The sequence below is a fragment of the Anabas testudineus genome, chromosome 22, assembly GCF_900324465.2.
Source record: "Anabas testudineus chromosome 22, fAnaTes1.2, whole genome shotgun sequence".
NCBI lineage: Eukaryota > Metazoa > Chordata > Actinopteri > Anabantiformes > Anabantidae > Anabas > Anabas testudineus.
Genome location: NC_046630.1, coordinates 18,478,329 through 18,506,310, shown reverse-complemented (window position 1 = coordinate 18,506,310; position 27,982 = coordinate 18,478,329). Strand labels below are relative to the sequence as shown.

Below are 27,982 nucleotides of genomic sequence, written 5' to 3'. Positions count from 1 at the left end.
GTGGATTTTTCCATTCAGCATTTTGGTTAAGCACATGTAAAATTTACATAAAGCACATAAAGTCCAGTATTTCTAGTTAGCCAGTGTAAAAGGCACATTATCATGGTAAAACAGGACAAAAACAGTACAGGGAGAACATGGTCAGAGGTCAAAGACCAAGTTGGAACCCTCACAAAGTATAAGGTATCACTTTTGACATTTACACATTATTAGGGAGACTCATCCCGAGCGAACGGGGCAGCAGATGGGATCAAACCAGCGCCCTTCAAGACATTTCCTCTAGCTGCAGCAGTAAAATAATAAAACTGCATTGAGGCTTCAGCAGGCAATTTAATCAACATTGAAACTAAAGTCTCATCCTGCACTGGACATACGTAATGTTAGACACATTAATGCTACTTCTTCTAACGTACTGCATTTCGTAACTGAAGGCCAATTCCAGTGTCAATAATGTAGTATTTGTGACTATGCTTTTACTGCAGTTGGCTGATCAGAGTGTTCACAGTAACGGAACAGAAAAACCTTCTTTAACTAAATGCTGAATATGTGACAAAATCTTTTTTTAATTTTCCTTAATTGCGTTGTGATCCACGGACGCAGAGAGGCAATTTTATTTCATGACACCCTGAGAGGTCCTGACTTGTGACGCTTAATGTTTTTGTTTTTTTTTTATTTTAACTGGGCTACAGCTGCATTCTGGTTTACCGTAGAAATCAGGTGGTGTTCTTTTGAAGCCCCCTTTTCTCTGCATATCACCAACATACACTATCATTCCCCTTCCCGTTGTGACTTCTACAGCAAAAAGGTAATCTCTTGATCTCCTGAAGCAGCACTGGTATCCACCCATCAGGCAGCAGCATTTAGAGCAGGACCCGCCTCCACCAATCACATTGAAGGGTTTGCAGCAGAATTGGGCGGGGATTGCTGTCTGGCAGGTATAGCGGCATGAAGTGATAGGTGGGACAGCGAGCCGTGAAAACACAGCTGACCAATCAGATCTTCTTTGTGGCCAATTTCATGCAGCACCAGCAAGAAGAGAAACGGGGTCTCTGATGGGGGTTTGTAGAAGTTAAGCAAATGGAATGTTAGCAAGGGAACTGCAATAAAAAAATGATAAAAATAGTTCAAGAAGGCTTTTTCCTGTAGCTTTGATGTGACGATGAGCAGTAAGAGCATATCAGAGTGTCAGCATCAGGACTTTCATCTACACAAATTGTCATTAAATAGTATCTGCAAATCCTTATGAGGACATTTGTTTTCATCTGAGTGGTGTGAGGTTTTCATTTGATAACCAATTTGAGCTTAACCTTTACAATGTACACATTAAGGAATACTCAACATTATGACTGACCAGTATTGGGTTTCCTTTGGCCCATTTAAAGAATAAATCTTGTGATATTCATTGTGTCCACAAATCCCACGAAAAGACCAAAACGCCTTCTATCCAACTAGCTGCAACAACAGGTGCAATCAAACAATGGACAAAGTGGATTTGCAGAAACCATTTCCTTATATTACATGTCCTCTGGAACTGACACTCTTGCTGGGGAAACAGTGGTTGCTTTCTGTGCGTGTATGAAGCTTCTGCTGAATTAACAAGGCCTTGGGTTTCTTCACAGATAGCTCTGCTGCAGGATTCAAAGTATCAGGGCAGAGTGTGTGCGTTTCATCTCTATGACAGTTTCTGGTTGGCAAAAAAGGCCTTGGTCTCTCCACAGGTGGGGTTAGTACACAGCGGGCAGCGAAGGGTCAGCTGACGGGAGCATGGCTCGTTGGACTTCAGGTGGGAATGTACCAAATCTGCCAGAGCCTGGACAGGACAAACAATATACACTCAATATTGAGAAAGAGAGAGAGAGATACAGAAATGTTTTTCTCTTCTTCAGCACTGTGACCAGCTGGTGTTGTTTCTGTCAGTGAAATAAAAGTTTAATTACAGCAACAACGCAGAAGCATCATGTTTCCTTCATTAATTGCTCATTGTTCACAGCTTGATTCAAACTAAAACAACCCACACAGCGCCTTCTCAGAGTACTGCAGACGTGCAGTAGTGAAGACATTTTTGGAAAGTAAGAATATGTTTGGCCCTCAAGATGTAAAGGGGTTAATAATCCAGGTCCTTGAGAGCCACTGCCCTGCTTGTTTTCCAACTATCAGTGCCCTACCCACTGCTGATTACCTGGATCAGAGGTTTTAAGTGAGGCGATGGTTTGAAAACAAGTAGGACAGTGGTTTTCACCTCTGGCCAAAAACTCTCCACTACCACAAGAATCTTTTTAGCTTAGCTTAGCATGCAGACAAGAAACTGATTTACAAAGCTAGCTTGGCTTCATTACAAATATAATATAAATACATTTGTGAAAATTCAAGTGTAAGAATGTTGAAATTGTAGACTGAAATGAATAAACCACAGTAAACCATACAAGTTAGCAATCTGAGGGAGGGTTAATCAAAAATGAACAGCCAGGCTCTGCAGTGAAAATTGTGATAAATGTATTTTTCTTTATTTTCCGGTGGCTGCTGCTTGCAGAAGGCAGCACACTGATGCAGCTCACTGAGAAACTAAAACCACACCGAGGAAACCATCCTTCAGTAACTACCAACTAATCATCCTCTGGATATTGATTTATACACTCTCACACACACATGCACTCAGAGACTTGGCGAGGGGTCTCTGAGCGTGGCGGGTTTGACCAGCCAGCCAGCCGGGCGGTTCAGTTCTACTGTAGTCAGCTCTAAAGGTTCCCATTGATCTGCACCCTTCCTTTAATAAACCTTGTGTGCACACACACACATGCACACACACGCATACAGGGCTGTTACAGCTGGAGGAGTTGCCTGTTGTGAGAAAGGTTGCAGGGTTGAGGATGGAGCGAAGGAGGGAGGAGAGACGGGAAAGGAAGACGGGATGTAAAGAAGAGAGGAGACAAGGGACAGAATGGGGGAAGGGAAAAGGAAGGAGGGAGGAATCCATTTATTGACCATCTCCTGCCTAGAGTTCACTTACTTCACACAACCTTCTGCTGCTGTCTCCTTTTCTATTATTAGAGCCCTGCCTGTCTTCCTACTGTGTTCCCTACTTTTATTTATTCTTTCTTTCACTCCTGTAAACCACATATTTCTCATAAAATGTGATGACTCCATTTAAATGTTGTCATAGTTACCCAGAGTATTTGTGTAAATGTATGCATTAGTAGACAGTGTGAAAATGTACCTTCATAAAGAGGGGGTTCCCATTCAGCGACTCTGCTCTCCTGATGTTCTCCACTCCGCACTGACAACAGGAAGAAAGAACAAGCGGTCACACTAGTTTCTGCGACTAACCAAAGCATACAAAGTCAGCATATTTCACAAGAACCACTTCAAATAAAAGTAAATGTACCATTACAGACAGCTTCTACAAAAAAATGTCATTAAATAACGTTTGACGTGTGGTAAAAAGCGTTTTCATTTTGTTCTCTGTTTCCAATCATTTCTAACAGCAGCTTTTATTTTGGAGTGAAACTTTTCTCCACTCTGGACACACTGAAGAGGTCCAGGCAGTCTGTGTGCCTGTGTGTGTGTGTGTGTGTATGTGTGTGTGTGTGTGTGTGTGTGTGTGTGTGTGTGTGTGTGTGTGTGTGTATGTGTGTGTGTGAGGACTTCTGCCTTTATGAGTTTAAAAGTGAGAACATTTCTAGACAAGTAGGGCATGAGCATGAGCAATCGTCACATTTTGGAAAAGATGGGACATCTATGGACAGTTAAGACATTTTTGCAAAGCGAGGATAATGAGAAAATAATTGGACAAATTAGTCAGCTTCAGACACAGGGAATACAATTGGAAATTTAAAAAATGTCTGTAGACTGAAGACATGTTTGGACAGCATAATAGTAATATTTATGGACGGCGAGAACAATGTTGAACAATGAGTAAATGTTTGAATGTTGTTTGGATTGTGAGAACATTTATGGAAAAAAATCAGGACAAAAAGGAAATGCGTGAAAAGTAAGGACACATTTGGACACTGAGGACATGTGGGGACATCTGGTTTTAACTAAACAAACAGGTAAAAGCCTCTCAATAGATAATTACTGCATGGATGATTATATTTCAGCTGCCAACAAGTTATTTAACCCTAACTGATGCAGTGAATAGCTTCTCATTTCTTAAACAACCATGTCTGAAGACACATCCTGTGGTTGTGAAAAAGATGTTTCAGAAGAGTTAAATTATTGACATCAAGTAAAGAAATCATCTAAGGAGACTGCTGAAACAACTAAAACTAGTTTAAGAACTGTCAATGGAAGAAGATCATGTGGTCTGATGAGTCCAGATTTACCCTGTTCCAGAGTGATGGACGCATCAGAGTAAGAAGAGAGGCAGGTGAAGTGATGCACCCATCATGTCTAGTGTCTACTGTACAAGCCTGTGGGGGCAGTGCTATGATCTGGGGTTGCTGCAGTTGGTCAGGTCGAGGTTCAGCGACGTTATGAGGTCAGCTGACTACCTGAATATACTGAATGACCAGGTTATTCCATCAATGGATTTTTTCTTCCCTGATGCCACGGGCATATCCCAAGATGACAAATGTCAGGATTTATCGTGCTCAAATTGTTAAAGAGTGGTTCAGGGAGCATGACACATAATTTTCAAACATGGATTGGCCACAACAGAGTTCAGACCTTAACCCAATTGAGAAAAATTAATGCAACTCTGGACGGAAATAAATGTTGTTACACTGTAGAAGCTTATTGAAACGATGCCACGGTGAATGCACGCTGTAATCAAAGCTAAAGGTGGTTCAACACACAAAGGTGTGTGTGACTTTCTTTTTTGGATGGGCAGTGTATTTATACAGTGAAAAAATGTATGGACAGCGAGCACATGTTTACAAAATCAGGACAATAAGGAAATGTTTAGAAAATAACATGTTTGCACACGAAGGACATGTTCGGATAATGAGAACAGTTATGAACAATGAGGACATGCTTGGACGGTGATGACATGTTTGTATAGTGAGGACCTCTGGATAACTCAGGACATGTCTCTCACAAGTAAAGAAGTACAAAAAGGTCTGTGTGTCTTCATGGCACCAGCCAGATTGATTGTTGGTCATCTCACTGGTGCCTTTATACACACACACACACACACACACACACACACACACACACACACACACATACACATACACACACACACACACACACACACACACACACGTTCTTTCTCAAACACTCCAACTACAGTTTGTTGATCCTAACACAAATTCTAATCTTAGTCCTAATTCTAAATCAGTCTTACAACATTGTGATCAACAAGTCACCAGTGTCCAGGTTTTCCTCTTGTGTTTCTGTCATTGTGAGATTTACTGTAGGTCTCCTCTTCATAGGTCTTCCTGTATTTGTACACTGTGGTATTGCTATTTTTTACTTAGAGAGTACTTCTTCTACCTCTGTCAGATAAATACCTGAATTGTCCTTTGAAGTCTGAAACATTTAATTTCATAACTTTCATCCTGTCCTATCAGGACAACTACAGGACACTTTCTGTAATAAACTGTACAGATAGAAGCTGACAAGTCTGAGGGAACTACCTGATAATGGTGGTAAAATGAACGTCCTTACCTCCTCCCCCAGCACCTGTCCATACTCGATGTCAAGTTCATGTAAGGTCTCTATGTGGTCCGAAGTGAAGGCTATCGGCACCAGCAGGATGTTCTTCTTCCCCCGTTCACAAAGACCTTTGATGACTTCGTCTGTCTGTGGGCCGAGCCACGGCATGGGCCCCACCTGAGAGACAACACGTGATGAGAGAATACTGGGATACAGACAAAATATAAGCAAATACTCCTCGTGTTTCCATAATTCTTGTAAATGTTTGCAGAGAGAATAATGACTCTTGATGCCACACTGAGGACAAACTATATTTTATGGGACCACAGAGCTTTCTCTTTTTTTTCAAAGAGGTGAAAAAGGAGTTTTTTAAAAACTATATGAGACTCTATTCAAGAAGTATAAATAACCTATAAAACTGCATTCTATGCTTAACTAGGTATATGCCTTGGAAATACCTATGTCAACAATTCCTAGATAAGGGATGAAACTTTCTGCAGACCAGCGCATGCCAGCTTCTACTTTGGTTAAAATGGAAGAGCGTCGACAAACCTGTTAGAAACAAAATCATCTGCACTCCACTGAGCTGTGCAATAAATATAAGATCCAGATGCTTAATCAGAATGCTCTACGTGTAGCCAACAACTTCCCAGACCACTTCTATTCCACATAAACCCTTACTGAGCCGCGTGAATGTCGTAATGTGTCGTCGCCTTGTTATAATGAGGTTCACTACAGTTTTAGACAGTCACGTAGCTCCATCTTGTGGTGACATTAAAACATTGTTGTAAAGAAACACCGAGCTAAAAAGAGTCTTGCAGAAATGTCATTATCAGACAGGTTGGTTATTACCCAACCTAACAATGAAATTACACTGTACCAAATAAGAATAATCTACCATTAATACCATATGAGTTATAATGTAACTTTACTACACATGTGTTGTGTGTTGATTGTGTGTACGTGTATTCTCACCCTGGACTGCCACACCAGTCTGAAGGGATTACAGTGTCCCAGTCTCTCCATGACTCTCTGAACTGTGGCTCCCACTTCCTGAGGGTACGGGTCACCTCTGTTTACAACCTGCACACACACACACACACACACAGAAAACACTCAGGTAAACCTGGTTCTAGCCAGAATCAGTTCTACACTAGCTGTGAAAAACTTGCATGCAGGTTTTATTTAAAGTGAACAGATGAAATAGACTATTTGAAGGAATTTGGTGCTAGATCTCTTATTATTATCATTATGTGTATCAGGACAGTCACATTTTATCAGTACAATGCATCAATAGTACTATTAGCAGCAGCAGCAGTAGTAGTAGTAGTAGTAGTAGTAGTAGTAGTAGTAGTAGCAGTAGCAGTAGTAGTATCGGTATCAGCAGTAGCAGTTTGTACTTACAGCCAGAGGCAGTGAGTGTGCTGAGAACAAGATGACAACATCGTCTCTCTTCTCTTCTGGGAACTTCATCAGCTCATTATTGACGTGTTCTGCGAAACACTAAACACACCCACACACACACACACACAAACACACAGACACACATTTGCATTATGTCTAATATTTCTAAAAAGCTGACTAAAGAGATAAAATATCATTTTGTTCAACTAAAATAAAAAAGTGACATACTTAACATGCTGACATACTGTACAGTCATGCTTGTTCGTTACTATGGTTACCAGCCAAGTTGATACCCCCCCCACAACGTTTGACTTTTTAGTTTAGAGGAAGATGAGCCTAGTGGGGACTAGCTTCACTTTGTGTGTTTGTGTGTGTATGTGTGAGTGTGTGTGTGTGTGTGTCTAACCTCCACCAGCAGAGGGTGTGTGGGCCACCGGTCAATGACGCTCCAGCGCATTTTTGGCCTGTCGCCTCTGTTGCTGTAGTAACGGTAGATGGCGTTGAGACTGCTGCCTGTTCACACAACAACCAAGGAAATGATCAGGATCTGCATCAGCTAAAATAAAGTCCATCAATATCCTGTCCTGCTTTTATTGAACTCTCAGCAGTGAGTAGGGCAGGGTTAGATGGAAAACAGGGTGGACAGTGGGTTTTGAGGAGCACGATTGTGAACCTCTGCATGTAGGTAAATAAGTAAAGAGTCCGACTCAGCATTAGCAGACACCAAATATTAAAGAATCTGGATCAGGATCAGGGTCAAAACACTAGAGAAGGAACACCCCAACAACAATATTAAAAAAAATAAAACATTACCAGCCTATTTGTTCAACAAGACCCCCACCCTTACTTTAACTCCATCCAGCTAACTCTACTACACGTTCACCTAATGTAAGCCCAATCCCCAACCATGGAGGGATTCACTATTGGAAACACAACTGTAAAGGTGGGAAACACCATCTGAACAGTGTGCTGGGGTTGTGGTGGAGGTAGTCAGATCTGCAGAGGTAAAAAGGCAGGGGGGTGCTCATAATGTTTAAATTGTATATTATATGTATTAAGCAGTTGGACATGTTTTACGCAACATATCTAGTATCTGGGGAAAAAAGCCTGCCCCTGTAACATCTGCCATCCTGTCAAGTCTTGCAGGGCCCTGAGTCATGAAATGACTATTCTATTCTATTCCAGGGAATAGAAATGTACACTGCTGACCATGTGGTCTGTCTTAAAGTGCTTTTTCTGAAACACTAATGTGATCGGCAACTTCTGCTAAACATGCTTGATAACTACAGTGAAACCTGAAACATGAACATTTAACTAATGCTCATTTACATGGAAGCTTCTTGGATGAACTTCCATAATTCAAAAGTCTCTCCATCCAACAAGACCATCTGGCAACAGGGAGATTGGGTCCTTATCGTAGACAAACAGGGCAGACAACGCCGCGGGTGTGGCGACTTTAACAGACACAAATGTCTTTTGCAACTTATTTCCATTTGTGTTTTTCTTTCAGTCACTACAGGTCATGTGATCATTGGGAACATGTGACTTAAATTGTAGGATGTGGATTATGACCAGTGGTCATTTTCATCATTAGCAGCAGCACTGAAAAACCCTGTTATCTGACAGTCACCTGTGGTGGAGCAGCTGTACTGAGGATACTGTGTGAAGGCCACAGCTCTCTCCACTCCATCTTTCTCCATTTCTTCGATGGCCTCCTCCGTCAGCGGGTGAACGTACCGGAAACCGATGTAGAACTTGTGAGGAGCTGATGAGACAGAAAATCAGTAAACATCAGCCACTTGTTAATAATGGTTTTAATGCTCGACTAAATGTGGCTACAAAAACCATTCTTCTGGTGTTTACAGGTTTATGTGAATAGCTGAATCATCAAATGAATGCTGTGAGGATAATGAAGGCGAGGTACTGCAGAGACTGTTGAACATGTCATTCACTGTCTGAATGAGTGAACCAATTCATCTGGTCAGTTGGACTGTTCCTGTCCTTATCAGTGAGGTTGTGCTGCCGGCGTGTGATGACACTCCTTCACTGTTTCACTATCTCTACCTCACACACACAATTTGCTGCTAGCAGCACCAGCAGCTCAGCTTAGTTTTCTAATTTAAAATAATACAAGTTCCCAAATCAGAACAAGAACATGAACAACAAACTGTCCATGACATGGGTTTAGGAGGATTGAGGCTTCTGACAGGCAGGAAGATCCTCCCTCTGTCTCACCTGTCCGAGGACTCATCTCATCCAGCAGCTTCACCATGCCCTCTCCCTGCATAGAAGTCCAGTGTTTTATAGGCGAGCCCCCTCCGATCTTGCTGTACTGCTCCTGGATCTTTGGCGTGCGCCGCTTGGCTATGAACGGACCAAGCTTACTGCGGTGGAGAGGACAGGTTAGAAATGTTATAGCGCTCTTTGATTTAATTACAGCACATGAACAGACAAAGGTCAAATTAACAACATCAGCAGGAAAATCTGACCTGAAACAACTGAACAGGAAACAGAAATTCTACAGTAGCTACTCTGAGCTACACTTAGGCTGCACTTAGGTACAAAGCTGCTTCGAGCTAAATGCTACACATCAGCATGCTAACACGCTCACAAAAAGCATTTCTGACATGCTGATGTTACAATAGGCAATGTTGACAGTGTGTTTGGCAAGTTAGCATGCTAATACAGCACATGTAATTATTTTATTTTCCCACTATTTAATATTCACACATGCTGACTGAGAGAGAACCATCACGTTTGTGTACGGGTGGTGTCAGCTCCACAGGAGAGTTATGCACATAAATAGATTCCTGTAACAGTCTCAAAAAAAAAAAAAAAGCAACGAGACAAACAAACTAAACTATAAACAATGCACTCTTTCAGTTTAAAGTCACAAATAACATCAGATGTACTGTGATCTTATCGCTATTTTGAATCTTAATGTTTTAAATGAGCTGCAGGCAGGGTCTCACGTGCCTAAAAACTGTTCAATGTAAAACTTAAAAACCCTCAAAGGGTCCCAAAATAAATGTGAGGGGTCATAAAATGATTGATTGTTAACACTGTTCATATCCAGTCTGCTACGCATGGGTTCATGTTCTTTATTTATGGAGTTCAGAGCAGCTGCTTTTATCTGGTTCAGAGAGCTGTCCTCAGAAACAGCACTGTGTTGGTTCACCTTCACTTATTATGAAACAGAGACACAGCTCAGAGCTGTGACCCAACCAACTTCCCTATCTGTTCTGCTCAGTTTAATATGTAGTAAAAACATATAAACATATACACATTCAGCATGTGCTTCGTCCAAGATGCACTAACACATGTTTACACATTGTTTGAACAGAGTGTGTGTCCTCCGGTGATTACAAGGATCACATTTTGTCAGCTATCATTTTGCAATGATATTTTTAGCTGTAAAAGTCCCTGGCTATTGTATGTGTGTGTGTGTTTGTGTGTGTGTTTATGGAACATACTTCTGTACAGGGAGCTTCATCAGGTCTGTGTCCATGAAGAGCCGCAGCAGGAAGTCGTGAACATCTTCTAGTTTCTCGGGTCCTCCCATGTTCAGCATCAGGATGCCGGTCTTAGGTTTCCTGCAGATGCAAGACATTGATCTTCAGTAATTCATATCCAACAATAACTTGAGTCCCCGCAAAGATGACGTCCAGCTTATTAATGATCAATATCTATTACTGTGTATTAATTAATTAATTAATTAATTAAAGAATAATTGCTACAATCTTAGTGCAGCGCAGGGTATTGTGGATTATGGATTGCTTATGTCTTGATTATTATGCTGCATCAAAATCCAGGTCCTAAATAAGGTTTATTGCTAATAAACACAGCTTTCAGTCAGTTTCAAAGACATCTTATGAAAATGTTACACTTGATTTAAAAGCCCTAAATGTGATCCGACTGTCAGCTGCTAATGTTAGCTTGTCCCACCAACCTGGACCTGTTACCTCAACCAACTAATGTTAGCTTGTGTTGTGAATGCTAACTCAAGTCCTTCACATTAGCTTATGTCAGCTTGTAAACATCTATTTCAGCAATGTCCACTAAGAATATGAATCGTGTAAGCTGTGAGTTCACCGTGTGGTGGAGGCATCCAACCCTGAGGTGGTAATTCTTGCCAAAGAGCACTGTGACCCTTGATAACGCTACTGAGAAAAATATTGTGGATTGACTTTTAACAGCCACCCAACATGAAAAGTAGGTGAAGGTGAAGTGTCACGGTTGGAGCTGTTTTGCTACATCTGGACTTGTGTAGGGGAATATGAATTCCCAGGCTTATAAAGATAACCTCCAGAATATTGTCAGGGTGTCTGTGTGCAAGCTGAAGTACTGAAAATATGTCTCAGCTGAAGCAGTTCTGTGAGGAAGAATGGTCCAAAGTTCCTACTGGATGTTGTGTAGAGCTTGCTGACAGTTATACAAGTCTTTGGTGAAGATCATAACATATTTCAAAACCAATATATGCATGAAATCAGGACTTTTTCTCTCCAGTGTAAAACAATAACCATACACGTTTAAGGAAAAAGCCAGCACTCGTGAACCAGATCAGCCATTTCTGATATACGTGACCAAATCTAACCACTGATGTTGCTAGGTGAAATCATGCTATTATAATTTCCTGTTGATTTCTCCTCATCAAACCATTTTCACATCACCCCACCTCTGTAATGCTCTGCTCTCACGCCGAGATGCTCTGCTTGTGGCAGAAACACACAGGTAAAGGTGTCAGTTGAGCTCATGAATGCCAACTAACAGCAGCGTTACCAAGCAGACAGTCAGTGACTGTCAGCCACAGACGCACGGACGTCTAACAGCATGTGTTTGAGTGTGTGTGTGTGTGTCACCTGTTCTCTTGTGTTTCTGGACTCGCAGTCTGGGCTAAAGCAGCAGCGGTGGAGCGTCTCCTCACACTCAGACTGACGCTGCTCCTGGCAACTAATGGACAAAAAGAGAAAAAGGTTATTCGCTCTTTCATTTCTCACAGATCTACCTAATCATTCTTTTACTCGATTGTGTGTATAAGTTATGTTTACAGCTCAGAGAGTGAAGACAGGGTTGATCTTCAATGACCTTTCGTATGAGGTCACTGTAAGAGACCCAGAACACACTGTAATAATTAGCATCACTGTGATCAACAGCAGTGTGTGAAATAACAAAAGAGTGATCCAGTGGACACACAGACCTCAAAGTCTTCCTCTGTATGTGATTATCCACATGCAGCTCTTTACTGTGCAATGACACTCACTTTCATAACGCGGGCTGCAGTACCACGACGCGCCGCCAGGAGGCCTGCTGATATTATGCAAGTTCACAACGCTGGAATTGTGTAACTCCGTCAAAATGTTCAGCTCATTGTTACTTGTAAATACACTGAGCGTTGACGGCCACGTGTAGTATTTATGGATCCTCTGGATGTTACTAAATGCAGCACAAGTACGGGATAAGTCCATTATATAACATTAACATTTAACAGTAATCTACAGTAATGTTGGGCTGCGTCAAAACACCGCCCGTTAGCGGCTGACTAACCGGAAACACTGTCATTTGTTTGTAGAATAAAGGCATATCGGAGGTCAAAAGTCTGCAAATACTATGATTCTGCACCTTCCAAATGGCAAACATGCACGAATCCCAATGAGGGAGTTAGTAAAGTGTGTCTAAAGACATGTTAATAATATTAAAAGGCAAAAATGTAAGTCACAGATGCTGCGTTACAACAATAGTCAAACTGTGAAAGTCCTGGCAGGAAGTGAAGTTTCCATCTCCTTTCTAACTTTACGAAATGTTGACGCCAATGTCAGAGGCATGTTATAGAGTTTCACCACGCTCCACCAAACTACACCACTCTGACACTTGAAACTGGATTTAAACTGCTCCACAGGGCCACTGGCCCACTTTACTCCGTCACACTACATTCAGACCGACATCATTGAACTTGAGGCTTTCCCCGCACACCTCTCATCAGGCTAACTTAGCCACACTCACATTGAATCAAGCGACCGGCGCTGCCCAGGACTGCCATCGTACTTGTTTCCTGTTAGCACTGCAGAGAAAAGTCCGTCCTGCCGCTGAAATGAAGGCTCTCTATGTCGGCTCTCAGCAGCTCTACCCCTGTAAGTGAGTCGCTGGACAGTCCGGTGTCTCAACCAGATTCCTTCAGCTACCACCGGCTGGTCGGAAGGACTCCTGTCAAGCCTGAGCGACAACTTTAGTATTTCCGTTCTTCTCTTTCAAAATAAAACCACTGTCGACGAACGTAGGATGATGCAACATTTTAGATGCGAGCTGGACAATTATCCCATTGATTTGTAGCATAGCTACTGATTTTACTCATTTCGATTTATTTAATAAAACAATGAAGAAGTAAAATGATAATAATAGAACAAAAAAGAAAAAAATAACTGCTTTGTTGTTTTACAAAAAACGAGGTTGAATAATAATGACAGAAAAAAGATAATAGGTCAACTACACACACTTAATAAAAATACAAATATGCAAGTAAAAACTGTATAATATAAAGGAAATATGAAGATGTCAATATTTTAAAAATACAAAAAAGTCTGACTTGATGATGACTATATTACTGTAGGAAATGAAATAATAAAATTAAATAATAATAGATAATTTTAGAATAAAATAGCAGATAAATATAACACTTAAATAAAATAGGCCTGTGTCTCTAAACATGCTAACCCTAACGTGTCTAAAAGCCTTGTTTTATATATAGTAGACATTTACAGTATACATTTAATGTAATGCCAGTGTTGAATATCTATATTTAATCTTTACGTACTCTCTGGTTTTATAACTTACGTCTGTCTTTTAATGTTTTATTATTAAGGCAATTGTAACACATTTCCGGTGACGCGCTCGTTTACGCTGGTTAACTTGACGCACAGTGTTATCTTAGTGTGGCGTCACATCAACGTTCGTCTACATTACAAGATAACCCCGCCCATGATCTGGCCGGTCACGCCCACAGAGAATCGTGTGTGTGTGTGTGTGTGTGTGTGTGTGTGTGTGTGTGTGTGTGTGTGTGTGTGTGTGTGTGTGTGTGTTCAAAGAGATAGTTAATCAGTCAGCGCACAGACATCAGGTCCAGTAAGGAAGGAGGAAAGAGACAAAGGAGAGAAAGGGTGACTCCCTGTAAAATTAAGATTATCATATAAAGACCTGTAAAACTGTCAGGTGGTCGCTATGTGGTCAAAAAGTTTAAGAACCCTTTAGAGTTTAGCGCTTCAGCTGACCTGACTCACTATAAATCTGTATGTTGCAAGACAAGACACATGACAGGTGACAGGAGGATGCCGGGAATGGCATCCATTCAATTAATGGTAGACAATGGTTCCACCTCCTGAGTCACAGCCGCTCCAGAACATTTCCAGTAAATGTATATCAGCTCTGCACATCGGCTTAGGACACCTTCAACTCAGGGATGTTTGTTTGCTTCCTACATGAACTGTCTGCTTCAGCTCCTTCTGCAATATTTATATATGCTTGTCCATTCCAAAACATTACATTTCTTCTGCTTTAACCATTTTTTGGTAGAAAGACTTGTATGTTTAGGGTTTTTGTCTTGCTGCATGATCCATTTATTTTCACAAATGGATACTGTGACATTTTCCATTAGAATTTGTTTGTACAACTCAGAACTCACATAGCTCCATCAATGATGATAAGCATTCTGGTCCAGAGGCAGCAAAGCAGGCCCAGATCATGACACTGCCACCACCGTGTTTCACTCATGGGATCAGCTCGTATGTTGAAATGCAGAGTTTGCTTGTCGCCAAACATAATTCACATTTGAGCCAATGAGTTCTATTTTGGGTCTCATCAGTCAACAAAACATACTGTCAGCATCTTTCTGGTTTATCAGGTTGCTCTTGGTGGGATCTTTGTTGGTTGACCACTCCTGGGGAGGGTAACAACGGTGCTGAGTGTTCTCCATTTGTGAAAATACTTTCCAATCTGCTGACTGATTAACCAGATTACTCCTCTTCAATAGGCTTTAAATGATAAAAGTTCTGAATGAACTGGTCAGCTATGTATCTGAAATCACTACAAACCCGTGTCGTAAAAAAGCAATACTGATACATAAAACTGAAAAGAAAAGAAAATTCTCTAGGGGCCGATATAATGTTAACAAACAACCATGCTGTTTGTAACCTGATCAGATTCCTTTTCACCTTCCAGGTTTTTACGAACTACTGTAAGAGCTGCAGTTTCCTTGTTCCTGTTTAAAATCACTTTGTGAGTTGAGTAACAAAACCAAAGAGGAAACACCGACAGTAGCTAAACAGACATTGTACACGGTACACGGAGTGTCCTCATGCATACATATTGTGTGTCTGCTTGTCTTCACTGCACAGACAATGTTGCTGCACTTTGTCTGTTTGGATTTTCATTTGTGGAAAAGTGAATATGCTCAGCTGCTGATTGGTTGGAATAAGTACATTTTTACTAATATTACATGAAATTGTACATTTTACTCAGTAGTTTGATGGGTTTAAGTTTTAGGTTTGTTGTCCAGTCAGTTCATTCTGCCACAGGTGGAGCAAACTGAAAACTTACAAGATTTCTGCTTATTTCCAAATAATTTGCAATGTTTTTTTTTAAATAAGGAATTGTGGGTTATTGTGTATAAACCGATGGAAAAATTCTATTTCAAAATTCCATTTCAAAATTTGACAATGTAGTTAATAACACACTTAAAGTGTATTGATATACATTGTAGTCTGTGTCAAAATAAATTCATGTTTACGGTATATTCTTCTGTTGTGTTGACAGAAAGCTAAAGAGTGAGTTGTCTCATGAGATTAGAAAAAATATTAGACCAACATGTTAAAGCTAAAGGCTGTAAGAGCATCTCCAAGCAGCTTGATGTTCCTGTGACTACAGTTGTACATATTCAGAAGTTTAAGATCCACTGTAACCAACCTCCCATGATGTGGCCATAAGAGGAAAATTGATGACCAATTGAAGAGACAGAAAATACAAATGGTAACTAAAGAACCCAGAATAACTTCCATAGAGATTAGAGGTGAAATCCAAGGTCAAGGTACATCGAAGTCAGATCACACCATCAGTCACTGACTGAGCTAAAGTGAACTTAATAGAAGACGACTGAGGAGGATTCCACAAAGCCTCAAAGCTTCTGGGAGAATGATGAGATGAGACAAAACTGAAACTTTTTGACAAGTCACATCAGCAGAAGCAGAAATGAAGCTAAGAAAAGAACACTGTACCTACTGCGACACATAAAGGATGCTTGGCTATGTTCAAGAAGACAAAAGCAATATGTAAACTCTATTAAACATCTGTGGAAAGAGCTGAAACAGTTTAAATGCGAGACAGCAGGAGCAGTTTCCTTTAGTGAGGAGTGGATATAAAATACCTGTGGACAGGTGCAGAAGTCTCATTGACAGTTACAGAAATTGCTTGATTGCAGTGAGCAGCTTCAAAAGGTTGTGCAACAAAATATGAAGTTAGTCCATCATTTTTGTCCAGGCCAGTTTCATTAGTTTGTTTTTATTTGAGCCCAAACTCAAAATCAGTGTCTGATTTTCACGAGTAATTTTTTGTAAATTTGTATCTATTATCTATTAGTTTCAAGTTATTTCCGTGAACTTAGTGGGTTTTTCTGTACCGACAATTTTCTCCATCTTTCTGTATGTTGAACATACAGACATGAAGACAGTCACAGTCTTTTCTAACATGTAATTATTTGCATTTTCAGTTTACAACACCTTCGGTACACTTTGAATTCTTAAATATAAGACTTGAAAACAGTTTGTATAAAAAGGTGTAGTGATCATGTTTAAAATAAAGTAAAGGTGTACAGCTCAACCATCTAAACTGAAGAAACAGCCTACAACCACCGTTGGAATTACATTTTATTTAAGTGCAGTTTATTACGTTGATGAGTATTTTGTGATGAAGACAGAACGAACATGATGAGACCCCCTGAGGCCGACTCTCTCCTTTGTCACATTTCCACACCAGCAGTGTTTTTCAGGACCCGGCTGATTCTTTTTATACAGAAGTAAAATGTTCCCCAAGTGCATGAAAAAGACACAAAACCGTTGCTGTTGCGTTTGTCATTTAAATTTGACCTCAAAACCACCAAAGAGCCAGACTGATGATGCAGTACTGTCATGATGGGAGCAGCTGTGTGTGTGTGTGTGTGTGTGTGTGTGGGAATGCAGTTTGTGATTCCAGGTGATGTAATAATTCTATTTATTCTAAGGTTTGAGATCAATAACAAAGGCAGTTTAACTAAATACAGTAACTGACTCCTCAATCTAACATTTATTTTGAAATTAAGTTGAGTGATGAGAGTAGATAAATATCAGCTAATTAAAGAAAAAAAACTGTTTGGATGTTGATTAGAGTAACATAAAATGTTAAAGGCTTTAAAGTTCAACTTACAGTTAATGCCATTACACATTTCCACAGGACTTGCAAATATATTTGTAATGTTTTAAATTCATTTTTCATTTTTACACATCCTTGTGGATAATGTTTGTAAAACAAACGAGTAAGTTGAAAAAGAAACGCTGAATTTAAGGTGGAGAAGGCTGACAAGCAGCATCCAAGACCTTATGTGATGTTTTTCCAGGTCTTGCACACTCGCTGTGCAATCACATGAAACTACAGTGTTTGTTGCAGGTTAAATAATCAGCCACCGAGCATCATCACAGGATTTGATTCAGAGCTAATGAGAGAAGCATTTCTGTCATTGTCAGAAAGTAAAAGAGCTGCAGGGACGAAACATCAAATTCTTTCTAATTTGATTTAACAACACATTTTATGGCTCATGAAGCGCTGCCACATGCCAGGTCCAGAAACACTCACACTAAGAATGTGTGTCAGTGTGTGTTCAAGGTCGGCAGCGCTGGATGAATCGTGGGTACAGGCAGACGTCTCTGATGTGATGTCTGTTCAGCAGCCAGGTGAGGAAACGCTCCAGACCCAGACCGTAACCGCCGTGAGGACACGTGCCGTACTTCCTCTGAAACACACCCACACAGCAGCTTGTTATTACACACAGTTACTGAAACAAGCACAATAAAACAGCAAGTCAAGAGCTCGCTAAACAACCAGGGGACGTCTTGACAGATTTACAGAATCCACATCAGCACCGCTACATTTTCAACAGGGGACAAAAAAAACAGTGCACTTTCTTTTCCCTTTACCTGGTCAGTGTACCAGTAGTATGGGGTCGGGTCGATTCCCTCCCTCTTGTATCCCTCCAGCAGCTCCTCTGCGTCCCAGATACGCATCGAGCCTCCGACAATCTCACCAACATTTGGCATCAATACGTCGACCTGCCATATTAAACAGTTTGTTAGCGGACATCAGGCACAACGAGGCATATTGGCAGTGGATGACTTCAGAGTGTCCTACACAGCTTTTACGTCATAGCTTTAAACTTTATTTAACATCTACAACGGAGTATTAGGCGTAAGCAACTATATCCTCGGTTCTGTCCGTGACCAGCTGTCTGAGTTTGCAGGCACTGTGACTTTAAGCTCTTTTGCGAATATCAAAATGAGAAATTGATTAGTTTTTGCAAATGCCATGTAAGTTCACGTCCAGCAGGGGACATATGTTGCATGTCACACACTCTCTTCACTATGAATGCCAGACACACAGGGTTAATCATCAGTGAAAGCTGAGGTTCGTACCGACTCAGTCAGGCGCTTGTCCTCAGCGCAGCGCTGCATGTAGAAGGATTTGATCTCAGCCGGGAAGCGACAGAGGAGAATGGTCTCGTTGATGGTGTCTGTCATCAACCTCTCTGGAGCCTCAGGGATGTCCTGACAGAAATGACAAAGAGAGAGACAGATTAGTCCAAACATAAAATCAATAACCATACTGAGGTCACCATGACAAAACATCAACTATTTCAAAAACGAATATTTCTCTTTATTGCTAAAAACCCACAGTGACGCAAACCTTTACCCACCATGCTTTGCAGTCTAATAGTCAATGTGGCGACACAAACAGTCTGGACATTATACATCTGTTACATTTCTATATTGTCTTGTGGATCTGAAAGATCTGAGAAAACAGCCTGTGGAAGTGAATCATGTGCTTGGAGAAACACACCTATAACAGAAAGCATGCCGAGTCTAAAGACACAGGAGTTCAGCAGCCAGCAACCATTTATTTTTCTACATTTTTTATGTTCAATTTGATAACATGATGAATCTATTTGATGTGTGTGTGTGTGTGTGTTCAGTTCTTATACCTCTCCAAATTCGTAGTAGGAGCCATCGTCCTTTCTGACGTCATGCTCTCTGAGCCACTCAATAGCTTCAGTGTAGTTCATCCTCTTAAACGGCCTCTTGGGTGGTTTGAAGTTCTGGAGGAAAATCAGTATTAATATCAAGGTATTAGTTGTCAACTGTGCTGATGAAGATCACTGTTATTAGGAAATAAAGTGTGACTAAAAACACTAAAGCAGTCTGTCCCATGAACTAATAAACCGTGATGTACCGGGTTGATGTCGTAGAGCAGCTGAGCGGCGGGCGATTTCAGCACTCGGTCCACCACATCACACACCAGGTCCTCCAGCCTGTTCAGCAGATCCTCGAATGTTAGGAAGGGACACTCGGCTTCGATGTGAGTGTACCTGACAACAGAAAACAAATGATATTTCATAATATTTACACATAACACAATCAATCTGAAGGCAGGTGGATTACAATTCAAACTCTAAAGTCAGTGGCTGTGATGTAGTCATAGTATGAAATAATATCATTTATCACTCTAGAATGCTACACATTGATATTGATGGTATGTTGTTGTCCATCTCTGATAACATGCCCTAACGTACCATGTTGTTGCAGTAACACAATAAAGAGATGAATATGTTATAAATAAAATATATATTTCAGAATATGGAAATAAAGAAATAACCCTGACCGTCAGTAAATACTAAACTTTAAGGACAACTATGCTGATTTTAAACCTGGAGTACATGTCTATAAATGTCATCCCTTTACTAATTGACTTTTCTCTGACACCTTGTTTCAGTTCCTACACAGATTTCCACTTGGTGTACTTTGATTACGATTGGGATTTTGATTTGCGAACATGTTGGACAGCGCACTCACTCGGACAGGTGTCTGCGGGTGCGGGACTGCTCGGCCCGGTACGACTGGGCGATGCAGAATGTGTCGCCCAGTGCAGGTATGCAGGTCTCCAGGTAGAGCTGGGAGGACTGCGTGAGATACGCCTGCTCGCCAAAGTAGTTGAGGTTAAAAAGCGTGGAGCCACCCTCCACCTGAGTCTGCACCAGTGTGGGAGGAGTGATCTAGACCAGGAAAAATCAAACACACAAAACTGTCAGCCATTCACTGAATCTTTTAGACCTGCCTGCTGAATTGCACAGACCAGCACAAAAACACTGAGACAGCAGGGTCCTTATTTCTAATTGACTACTTCAGCTTTACACAATAAATATTGTGGATTTCTTTATGCACGGCCAAAAGGAACAAACATGTCTGACTGCTCTTTGTCTATTGTCCAAAACCCAAAGAACTGTTTTAATGATACAAAATTTGATTTGAATAGAAATAGCTGTATTTTTGTTGTTAAATATTAAGTCCTCAGTGCATCACACTTCAAAAGCTGTGATGTTCTTCATCACATTCTGTAATTACCTCACTATACTGTAGTGTGATTTCTAATGGATAAGGGATTCATATAGGCTCATAGTTACTCTTTGTAATTTTATCTCACCAACAACATTGTGTGCATTGCTCACAGAGCTGTATCAAGTGTCCACTAATCCAAGTAAACATTATCTTCTGCTGCTTCATACTAAAAACATTCAATTGGGAAAGCACATCTTTATGCCTCTCTTTTTAATTAAAATAATTAGAAGGTGTTGCTACAAAGTACCTGCTCAGCAACTGTTTGCTATCGTGTTTACAACACACTTACAAATCTTACAAACTTAAAACTTACTTTCAACATATTCAATAAGTGATTTGATAAGCAGATCTGGTGCTTATTTAAAAAATGCTGAAGCCAAGTTCCAAGACTGGAGCTAGTCTGATTATTCTGTCGACATCAAACTGAATGGAACACAAAACAAACATCTTTCTCCCATTCAGACATGAAAAATAACAAAGCTGAAAATCTGTGTGTCTCACCTCGTAGTATCCGCGGCTGAAGAAGTGGTCCCTGAAGCACTGCGTCACAGTGGATCGCACTCGCAGGATCTTGGAGACGTTCTCCCCTCTGATCAGCATGTGTCTGTTGTTCAGCTGGACGTCCACGTCCGACTCTTCATTCAGCAGGTTGTCGGCGCCGCCTGCCGGAGCCAAGCCGATCAACTCCCAGAAGTCGCAGTGCAGCTCGTGGCCTCCAGGTGCCTGGGAGAGGAAGACAAGAGCTCAGTGAAGACCTTAATCAAACATCAACTGAAACTGAAAGTAGAACGAACACTGATTAACTGTAAACATAGCTGATTTCATGTTTAACTAGATTTCTCAGGATGTTCTGGCTTCCTTTGCTTCCATGCACAAACCACAGGTACTGCAAGTGTTAACTGTTGCAGCAGGGTGTTTACCTGTTTCCCCTCAGGAACTGGAGTGACAGTCCCGTACAGAGCCACAGTACTCTCTGTGGACAACACCAACCCGTTGTAGCACTGGCACTGAAGACAAGAAGAAAACAGAGTTAGTAATACTGAGTGGTAGATAAAACCTCAGCTAGAGATGAATATAGTTTTTTATGTACGAAGCCTTAAACTATTTGAAGTAAACTATGTTAAAAATGAGATGTTATGTATAAAGCTGTACCAGTTTATCAGACAGGACACACTGGAGGAAACCGGTTCCATCCCTTAGAACAATAAACATCAGGTTCTTCCCTGTAGGAGACAAAACAACAAAAACTCATCTCAACAGCTATTTAGAATTAAAGTGCCCTCTGAATTCAGATATGACTGAAACAACTTCACACTCAGCAGTTTGATTCCTTTATAAAATGGTTGCATCCTTATAACAGACAAACAGCATCATTTTGATGCTTCTCACCTTGTCTCCTGAGACGGTGCACCCATCCAAACACCTTGACTCTTTGACCTCTCTTTGACTCCAGGAGGTGGATTTTAACCTGCACAACACAGTCATCGCTCCGCTTTAGATCGCAAAAATATTCACTCCCCACTTCAAATCTAACTAAATATTTAGTTTGGGAAAAGAGTTTAATAGTTAAACTAGACCTTTGCTTTGTTTTATTAGATCAGAAGATCAATACCGCTCTCATTTCTGTCTCCTCAGTCAGCACCGCTTATGTCTTATTTGCTAGGTTTTCCAGTTGCAGGTAGGAGGGTTTTAGTGTTAGAATACTTTAATAAATATAATACAATATAATGCACAGCAAGTAGTTATAAGTGGGCTGGTCAACTATGGCAACGTTCATAATCATGATTATTTAGTTCAATACTGAGAGCAGTATTATGTCACACAGCTACTCATTAACTTTGGAAAAAGGCTTTAAAAAGAAACTAGGAGTTTCTAGAACTTAAAACTGACACGATTCTGACAATTTAACTGAAAATCAAACATTTTAAATTATTACACTATTAACATAGAATTAATAAAACAGACAGTTTGCAAGTCTTTCATGTTTCTGTTGAACAGTTTTCCTGACACACCTGTCTTGTCAGTCAGCTCTTTTAGTGGTAATTTAACTTGTGACAGGATGCTAACAGGCTTTGCTAGTCGGTCAGCCAAGTCAACTATATAATTATCTATAACAATAACATAACCCAAAGCATTCTGAGATTTGTTTGTTTGCTTTGTGAGGCCCCAACTCACCAAAATACAAAAACAAAAACTGATCTGAGGTCTGAACCAAACCATATATTTGGAGAATCATTACACCCCAACTTGAAATGTTTATATCCATTTATAATGTAATATAAACCATTTAATCAGTGTTTATATACTGAATATAAAGTAGAAAACTACTTTAAAAATGATGACGATACACAACAAATATATATTATATGAAAATGTTAAAGCAGTTATTTTCAATAACATTAAACATTAATGTGAACATTAAGACTCATTTAATAGCAGAGACTGTGCGAAATAAAAAGACTGACCCCCTCAGGCTCAGGCAGGCTGGGGTCCTTCTCAATAGTGATCTTCTTGGCTTCTTCTAAGTTCTTTTCTCTTCTATCGTTGTCCTCTGCCTGCACAACAAACATTTAGCAAACCTTTAAAGACACGCCAGCTGCTTCTTGGTCGTACACACAGAAGAATTTGAGTTTGAGTGCTGTAAAACTGCACACGAAGAGAAAAGCATTTTGACAGAACTCACTGACGGTAGGAAAAAACATTGATTAGAATATGTTCTTCTAGCAGACGCTGATGTAAAGAACACAGTGAAACACACACCTCTTTCTTTTCTTTGGCATCGCTCTTCATCTGCTCACGGTTAAAGGCCTTCTTTGCGTTCTTCATCTGGGTTTTAGAGATCACTGCCCAACGCTGAGAGGGATGGGAAACGCAATACAGTAAATTAATGTTGCTCAGAGATCCAGAGATAGTGGATTGTTACAGGTGACTTTTTTCCCAACTGACCTCTCCTTCCTTCTGGGATTCTACGTAGATGGTTGGGAACGGCTCTTTCCCAGCAAACTGCAGGGCCTGTGAGGATTTGACCAGAAACACTGATGTAGCTAATATCAATAATAGTAACTTTCAAGTGACACATTCATCTGTTCAGCATCTGGATCAACTCTGCAGATCAGTCATCCTACTAGACCAAGACGACTGCAACTGGGTTATGTAACTGACACAGAAAACACAGCTTATTGGAGAATGAGTAAAGTAGTAGACATGAGACAAAGAACTGTGTCAGAGAAAGGTCACAAAACACTGGGAATTTGAAATAGTTTTGGATTTCTAAGGCTAGATAAACAGCAGAGTGACATTCGTGCTAAAATACCAACAGTCAGCCAGTACCCAGTCAACAACAGTGGTCTGTGCTTACTTTGAGAGGAGTCTTGAAGGGTTTCTGCTCGGTGCCGTCTCCATCCTGGTCGCTGCCACATTTGTCTGACACATACAGCTCACCTGAAAAACAGGAGAGAACAATGAATAATAAAACTACAGCTCCCAGCTGTGTAAGGAAATAATTGTACTTGTTTTTAAAGAAGAAGTACTGAAACATTACCCAACAGACTGGCATACAATATACTGACAACAAAACAAATACAGAATGTCAGAACATCCTTGCCTTTAGTTGTTTCCTTTTTTTAAACAAAATCAAAGTTATGGTTGATTTGTACTCCTGATGTGTGAAGTGCTGAGGAAACAAGAACTGATCCCCCCAGTAATTTCCCCAAGGGGATCAATAAAGTATTCTTTAAAAATACAGGAATGTCTATTTTCCTTGTTAATGGATGAGTCAGATTTGAGAAATTCGCCTCTTGAAGCAACTTTAAATCTGGACAAATGCTTCAAGGAACTTAGTTATCTGTAGCTTTACAGTCAGTCAGCTATGTTACATATGCCATGTCTGTTTTAAAACTAACAAATGAGTAGATCCAGAATCAATAAGCCCAAACCATAAGAAGGATCTACTGATCAAAAGTGAGAGATTACTTCACTACACTTAGCCACAGAGTTTGATACAACGTTAGGGTCACACCAATCTTTTTTCTCACAACTCCACCAGCATTAACAGTAACAAACTAACTTGATTTTCTGAGGTGAGGACACCTTAAAGCTCGTCACACCAACCAAACATGCAATGACTTAAGAATTTAATATGGACCTAACTCGACACCTCCCAAATGTGTCTTACTCCTGCATACGGTGACAGGTTTGTAGACAAAATCCAAAGCACATCCAGTGCTGAAGCAGCTGATAAGACAAAAACATATATCACAAAGCCTGCTGAATATCTCAAACTGGCTAAGTGACACAGCCCTTCAGCTGCTGCATTGTAAACTGACAGCTGTCAAGGCAAAATATTAGCCTACAGCTGCCTCACACAGTCTTTATCTTTGGCTTTCATTCATTCTACAGTCTTTAAGATCTCTGGTAAACCTGCTACTAATGTGTAGATAACATCGAACCAGACCTGCAAAATCAGAAACCGGCGTTAGCTTGATGCTAACTGCTAACACCACTGAACCTGATGCAATAGGCAAGACACACATGTCTCTGCAAGCTAACGCAGATAGCTAGCTCCGGCTAAGCTATTATCACCTTACCTACTGAGATTTGATCCACACCTTTCGTTATCTCTGCCGCCATGTCAACCCAGATGCTACGACAGTCCACTTGGAGGGGGAACCTCTATAATATTTATTCAGAAAAATAAAATGAAAGCCAGTCGTTACTGTCGGCGAGTGGCTCCTATTAAACGCGGACGTGCAACTTTACGTCAGCGGTGCCGCAGTAGTCGACAGAGGAGGCGGTGACTGGACCGCCGGCCTTTTTCCTTTCGGGACATTTCACCAGCGCTGATTGGTGAGCGTGGACACGTCACGACCACAACAATAAATCCGATTGGTGCGGTGTCGTGTCAATTAACTTCAACTCAATTGCGACATGCTCAATTAGGTCAACGAGCGTAGGAAACACATTTAGAGTGAAAGGATAAAAAGAAAGAGTGATACTAGAATAAATCCCAAATAAAAATTAATATGAAAAGGCATAAAAGACGATGGTAGGGAGGGTAAATAATAGCACACATATTGATTTATTTAATTGTATTTATTAAAATGGCACAGTTAGTAAAAAAGATTTTAATAAATAGATGGAAATAAAATGGAAACATTACACCAGCATATTCCTAACGTTTTTGTTTTAACTGTTTCAAATTTACATCACACAACTTGATTTGTTTTTTTAACATTTTCCTTTTGGGTATGTAATTTATCTCTCAACTGTTACACATAGAGTAATATTATAGTACACTAAGTAGTCAAAATAATAACTATTAAAATGATTTTCAAAGATGGAATGACAGACAGCACCACATCAAAACACTCTACACTGCCAAGAAAAACTTTGTGAACCTTTTGGAATTTCATGGTTTTCTGCATGAATTGGTCATAAAATGTGCTCTGATCTTCATCTAACTCACAACAATAGTAAAACACAGTCTGCTTAAAATAATAGTACACAAACAATATATGTTTGTGTTCACAAAGGTTCACAAAGTTTTTCTTGCCACTGTAAATAAGCTGTCATGTGTTTTATTTCAGCCTTTCATGTTTGAACACTAGAGATTTCAACAGAGACTACGTCATAAAACATTCCAAATCCAGGACAGAGTGGGTGAGCACATGATTTCTGAACTGTGTAAAGTGGATCTGCATGTCTGCATGTCTCAGAACCAGCATAGAAAGATAGAATAACTGCGGTATAATTCAAAAACACTCCTTTTGTGGAATCCTGAAATCCTGAGATGGAAGTTCTAATGTTGTTATGTCTGAATTCATGACCACCCAAAACTGCTCATTGATTCTAAATGCAATCTCTCTGCCTGCTCTGCTCATACACTTATATACAACTTCTATGAAAACGTCGGGCTCTTCCACTTCACCTCCCAGTAGCACTGTCTTGTACAGATGTTCTCCTGATACTTCTTAAGCTGGATCAACCAGCTTGTGTTTGTCAGAAGTGGGAGACTTATAGTGAGGCTGGATGTGTTGGTCACAGTAAGAGACCAGACACTGAAGTCAGGACTTGATGGCTTTCAGCTTTCTACCAGTGCAAACATCACAGGACACATCTTCAGGTCCAGCATAGCAGTGATCAGCTGGAGCATCCTGGAGTCCTGTCTTCTTCTAGTCTGAAGTACATTCTCACTATGATGCATTTTAGTATCAGTTAAACCCTGCATGAAGGATATTTGTGTTGCATGTCTCAACCCATTGTTTCATGCGACAGCTCCACCTGCTGTTCAAATTAAGAAACTACCACCTTAAACTACCAAGTTAAAGAACAGATTCCAATCAAATACCAGACCTGACACATTAAAAATAAAAACAGGTCATGTGGTAGTAACAGTCCAGTAGCACATAACTACAACCACAACATCCACAGTTTGAGACCTGGCTAGTGGACCTTTGCTGCATGTTTCACCTCTCTCTCAGCAGCTGTGACAGAGTTCATAGAAATAAAAGTCTTTTTGATAAACATAACACAACAAACATAAACACCATGCTCACAACTTAGCCAACTCCTATATATACAGTAACAAGAAAAAGTATCTAAACCTATTGGAATTTCATGGTTTTCTGCATTAATTTGTCATAAAATGTGATCTGACCTTCATCTAAGTCAAGAGTATTAACAAATGTAATGTGCCTAAAATAATAACACAAAAAAGTTCATTTTTCATGTCTTTATTGAGAACAACCATAAAAACCTCATAGTGCTAGTGGAAAAAGTGTGTGAACAATTGGAATAATGACTTATTGGAGTCAGGCATTAGCATACCTGGAAGATAATTATTTTGTGGGTGTGGACTAGAGCTAAAAAAAACACTAACCTTTTTTTTCTGCACAAGAAGAATATGCTTATGTGAGCCATGCCTCACCAAAAGGAGCTTTCAGAGGATCTATGATCAAGAGAGAGAGAGAGAGAGAGAGAGAGAGAGAGAGAGAGAGAGAGAGAGAGAGAGAGAGAGAGAGAGAGAGAGAGAGAGAGAGAGAGAGAGAGAGAGAGAGGGTTTTGCACTGTAACGTCCGAGACGTTCACTTTACTTTTTGTTGTCGTAATATTCTTGTCTGTGACTCCTACTGAAACGTCTGTTCCACTTCACAGTAACAACGTCCAGTTTCACAGGGCCACAGTTACTACTACAGTTAAACACTGTGAGGGGGGCAGAAAACAGGAAACATGCAAGCATGCTTGGATTTCTCCAAAACAGGATCTCAGAGCAGATGGTGCTTTTCAGGCCTCTTACTGATGAAAAG

General features: G+C 40.4%; 2 protein-coding genes across 3 annotated transcripts; both read right to left on the bottom strand.

The window, feature by feature from the left end:
- Positions 1 to 1,672: 1,672 nt before the first annotated feature.
- Positions 1,673 to 13,208, bottom strand: LOC113148381 (ferrochelatase, mitochondrial-like). The gene is made up of 11 exons (XM_026340072.2): positions 13,000 to 13,208; positions 11,859 to 11,949; positions 10,473 to 10,592; positions 9,235 to 9,383; positions 8,630 to 8,764; positions 7,406 to 7,512; positions 7,000 to 7,098; positions 6,571 to 6,678; positions 5,608 to 5,772; positions 3,215 to 3,274; positions 1,673 to 1,810 (listed from the first exon to the last, which is right to left on the bottom strand). Exons 1-11 carry the CDS (start codon positions 13,034 to 13,036, stop codon positions 1,673 to 1,675), a joined length of 1,209 nt encoding a protein of 402 aa, XP_026195857.1. The 5' UTR covers positions 13,037 to 13,208.
- Positions 13,209 to 16,889: 3,681 nt separating this feature from the next.
- LOC113148564 (asparagine--tRNA ligase, cytoplasmic-like) lies at positions 16,890 to 25,454 on the bottom strand. 2 transcript variants are annotated; one of them, XM_026340298.1, is made up of 15 exons: positions 25,265 to 25,454; positions 24,037 to 24,119; positions 23,625 to 23,690; positions 23,439 to 23,531; positions 23,144 to 23,233; positions 22,068 to 22,146; positions 21,831 to 21,901; positions 21,599 to 21,685; positions 21,180 to 21,401; positions 20,136 to 20,335; positions 19,516 to 19,651; positions 19,268 to 19,381; positions 18,702 to 18,833; positions 18,210 to 18,341; positions 16,890 to 18,025 (listed from the first exon to the last, which is right to left on the bottom strand). In XM_026340298.1, the coding sequence occupies exons 1-15, from the start codon at positions 25,305 to 25,307 to the stop codon at positions 17,894 to 17,896; spliced, it is 1,680 nt and encodes a 559-aa protein (XP_026196083.1). In that variant the 5' UTR covers positions 25,308 to 25,454; the 3' UTR covers positions 16,890 to 17,893. The 2 variants fall into 2 exon arrangements, with proteins under 2 accessions (XP_026196083.1, XP_026196084.1); XM_026340299.1 differs by having other exon boundaries at positions 25,286 to 25,454.
- Positions 25,455 to 27,982: the final 2,528 nt, after the last annotated feature.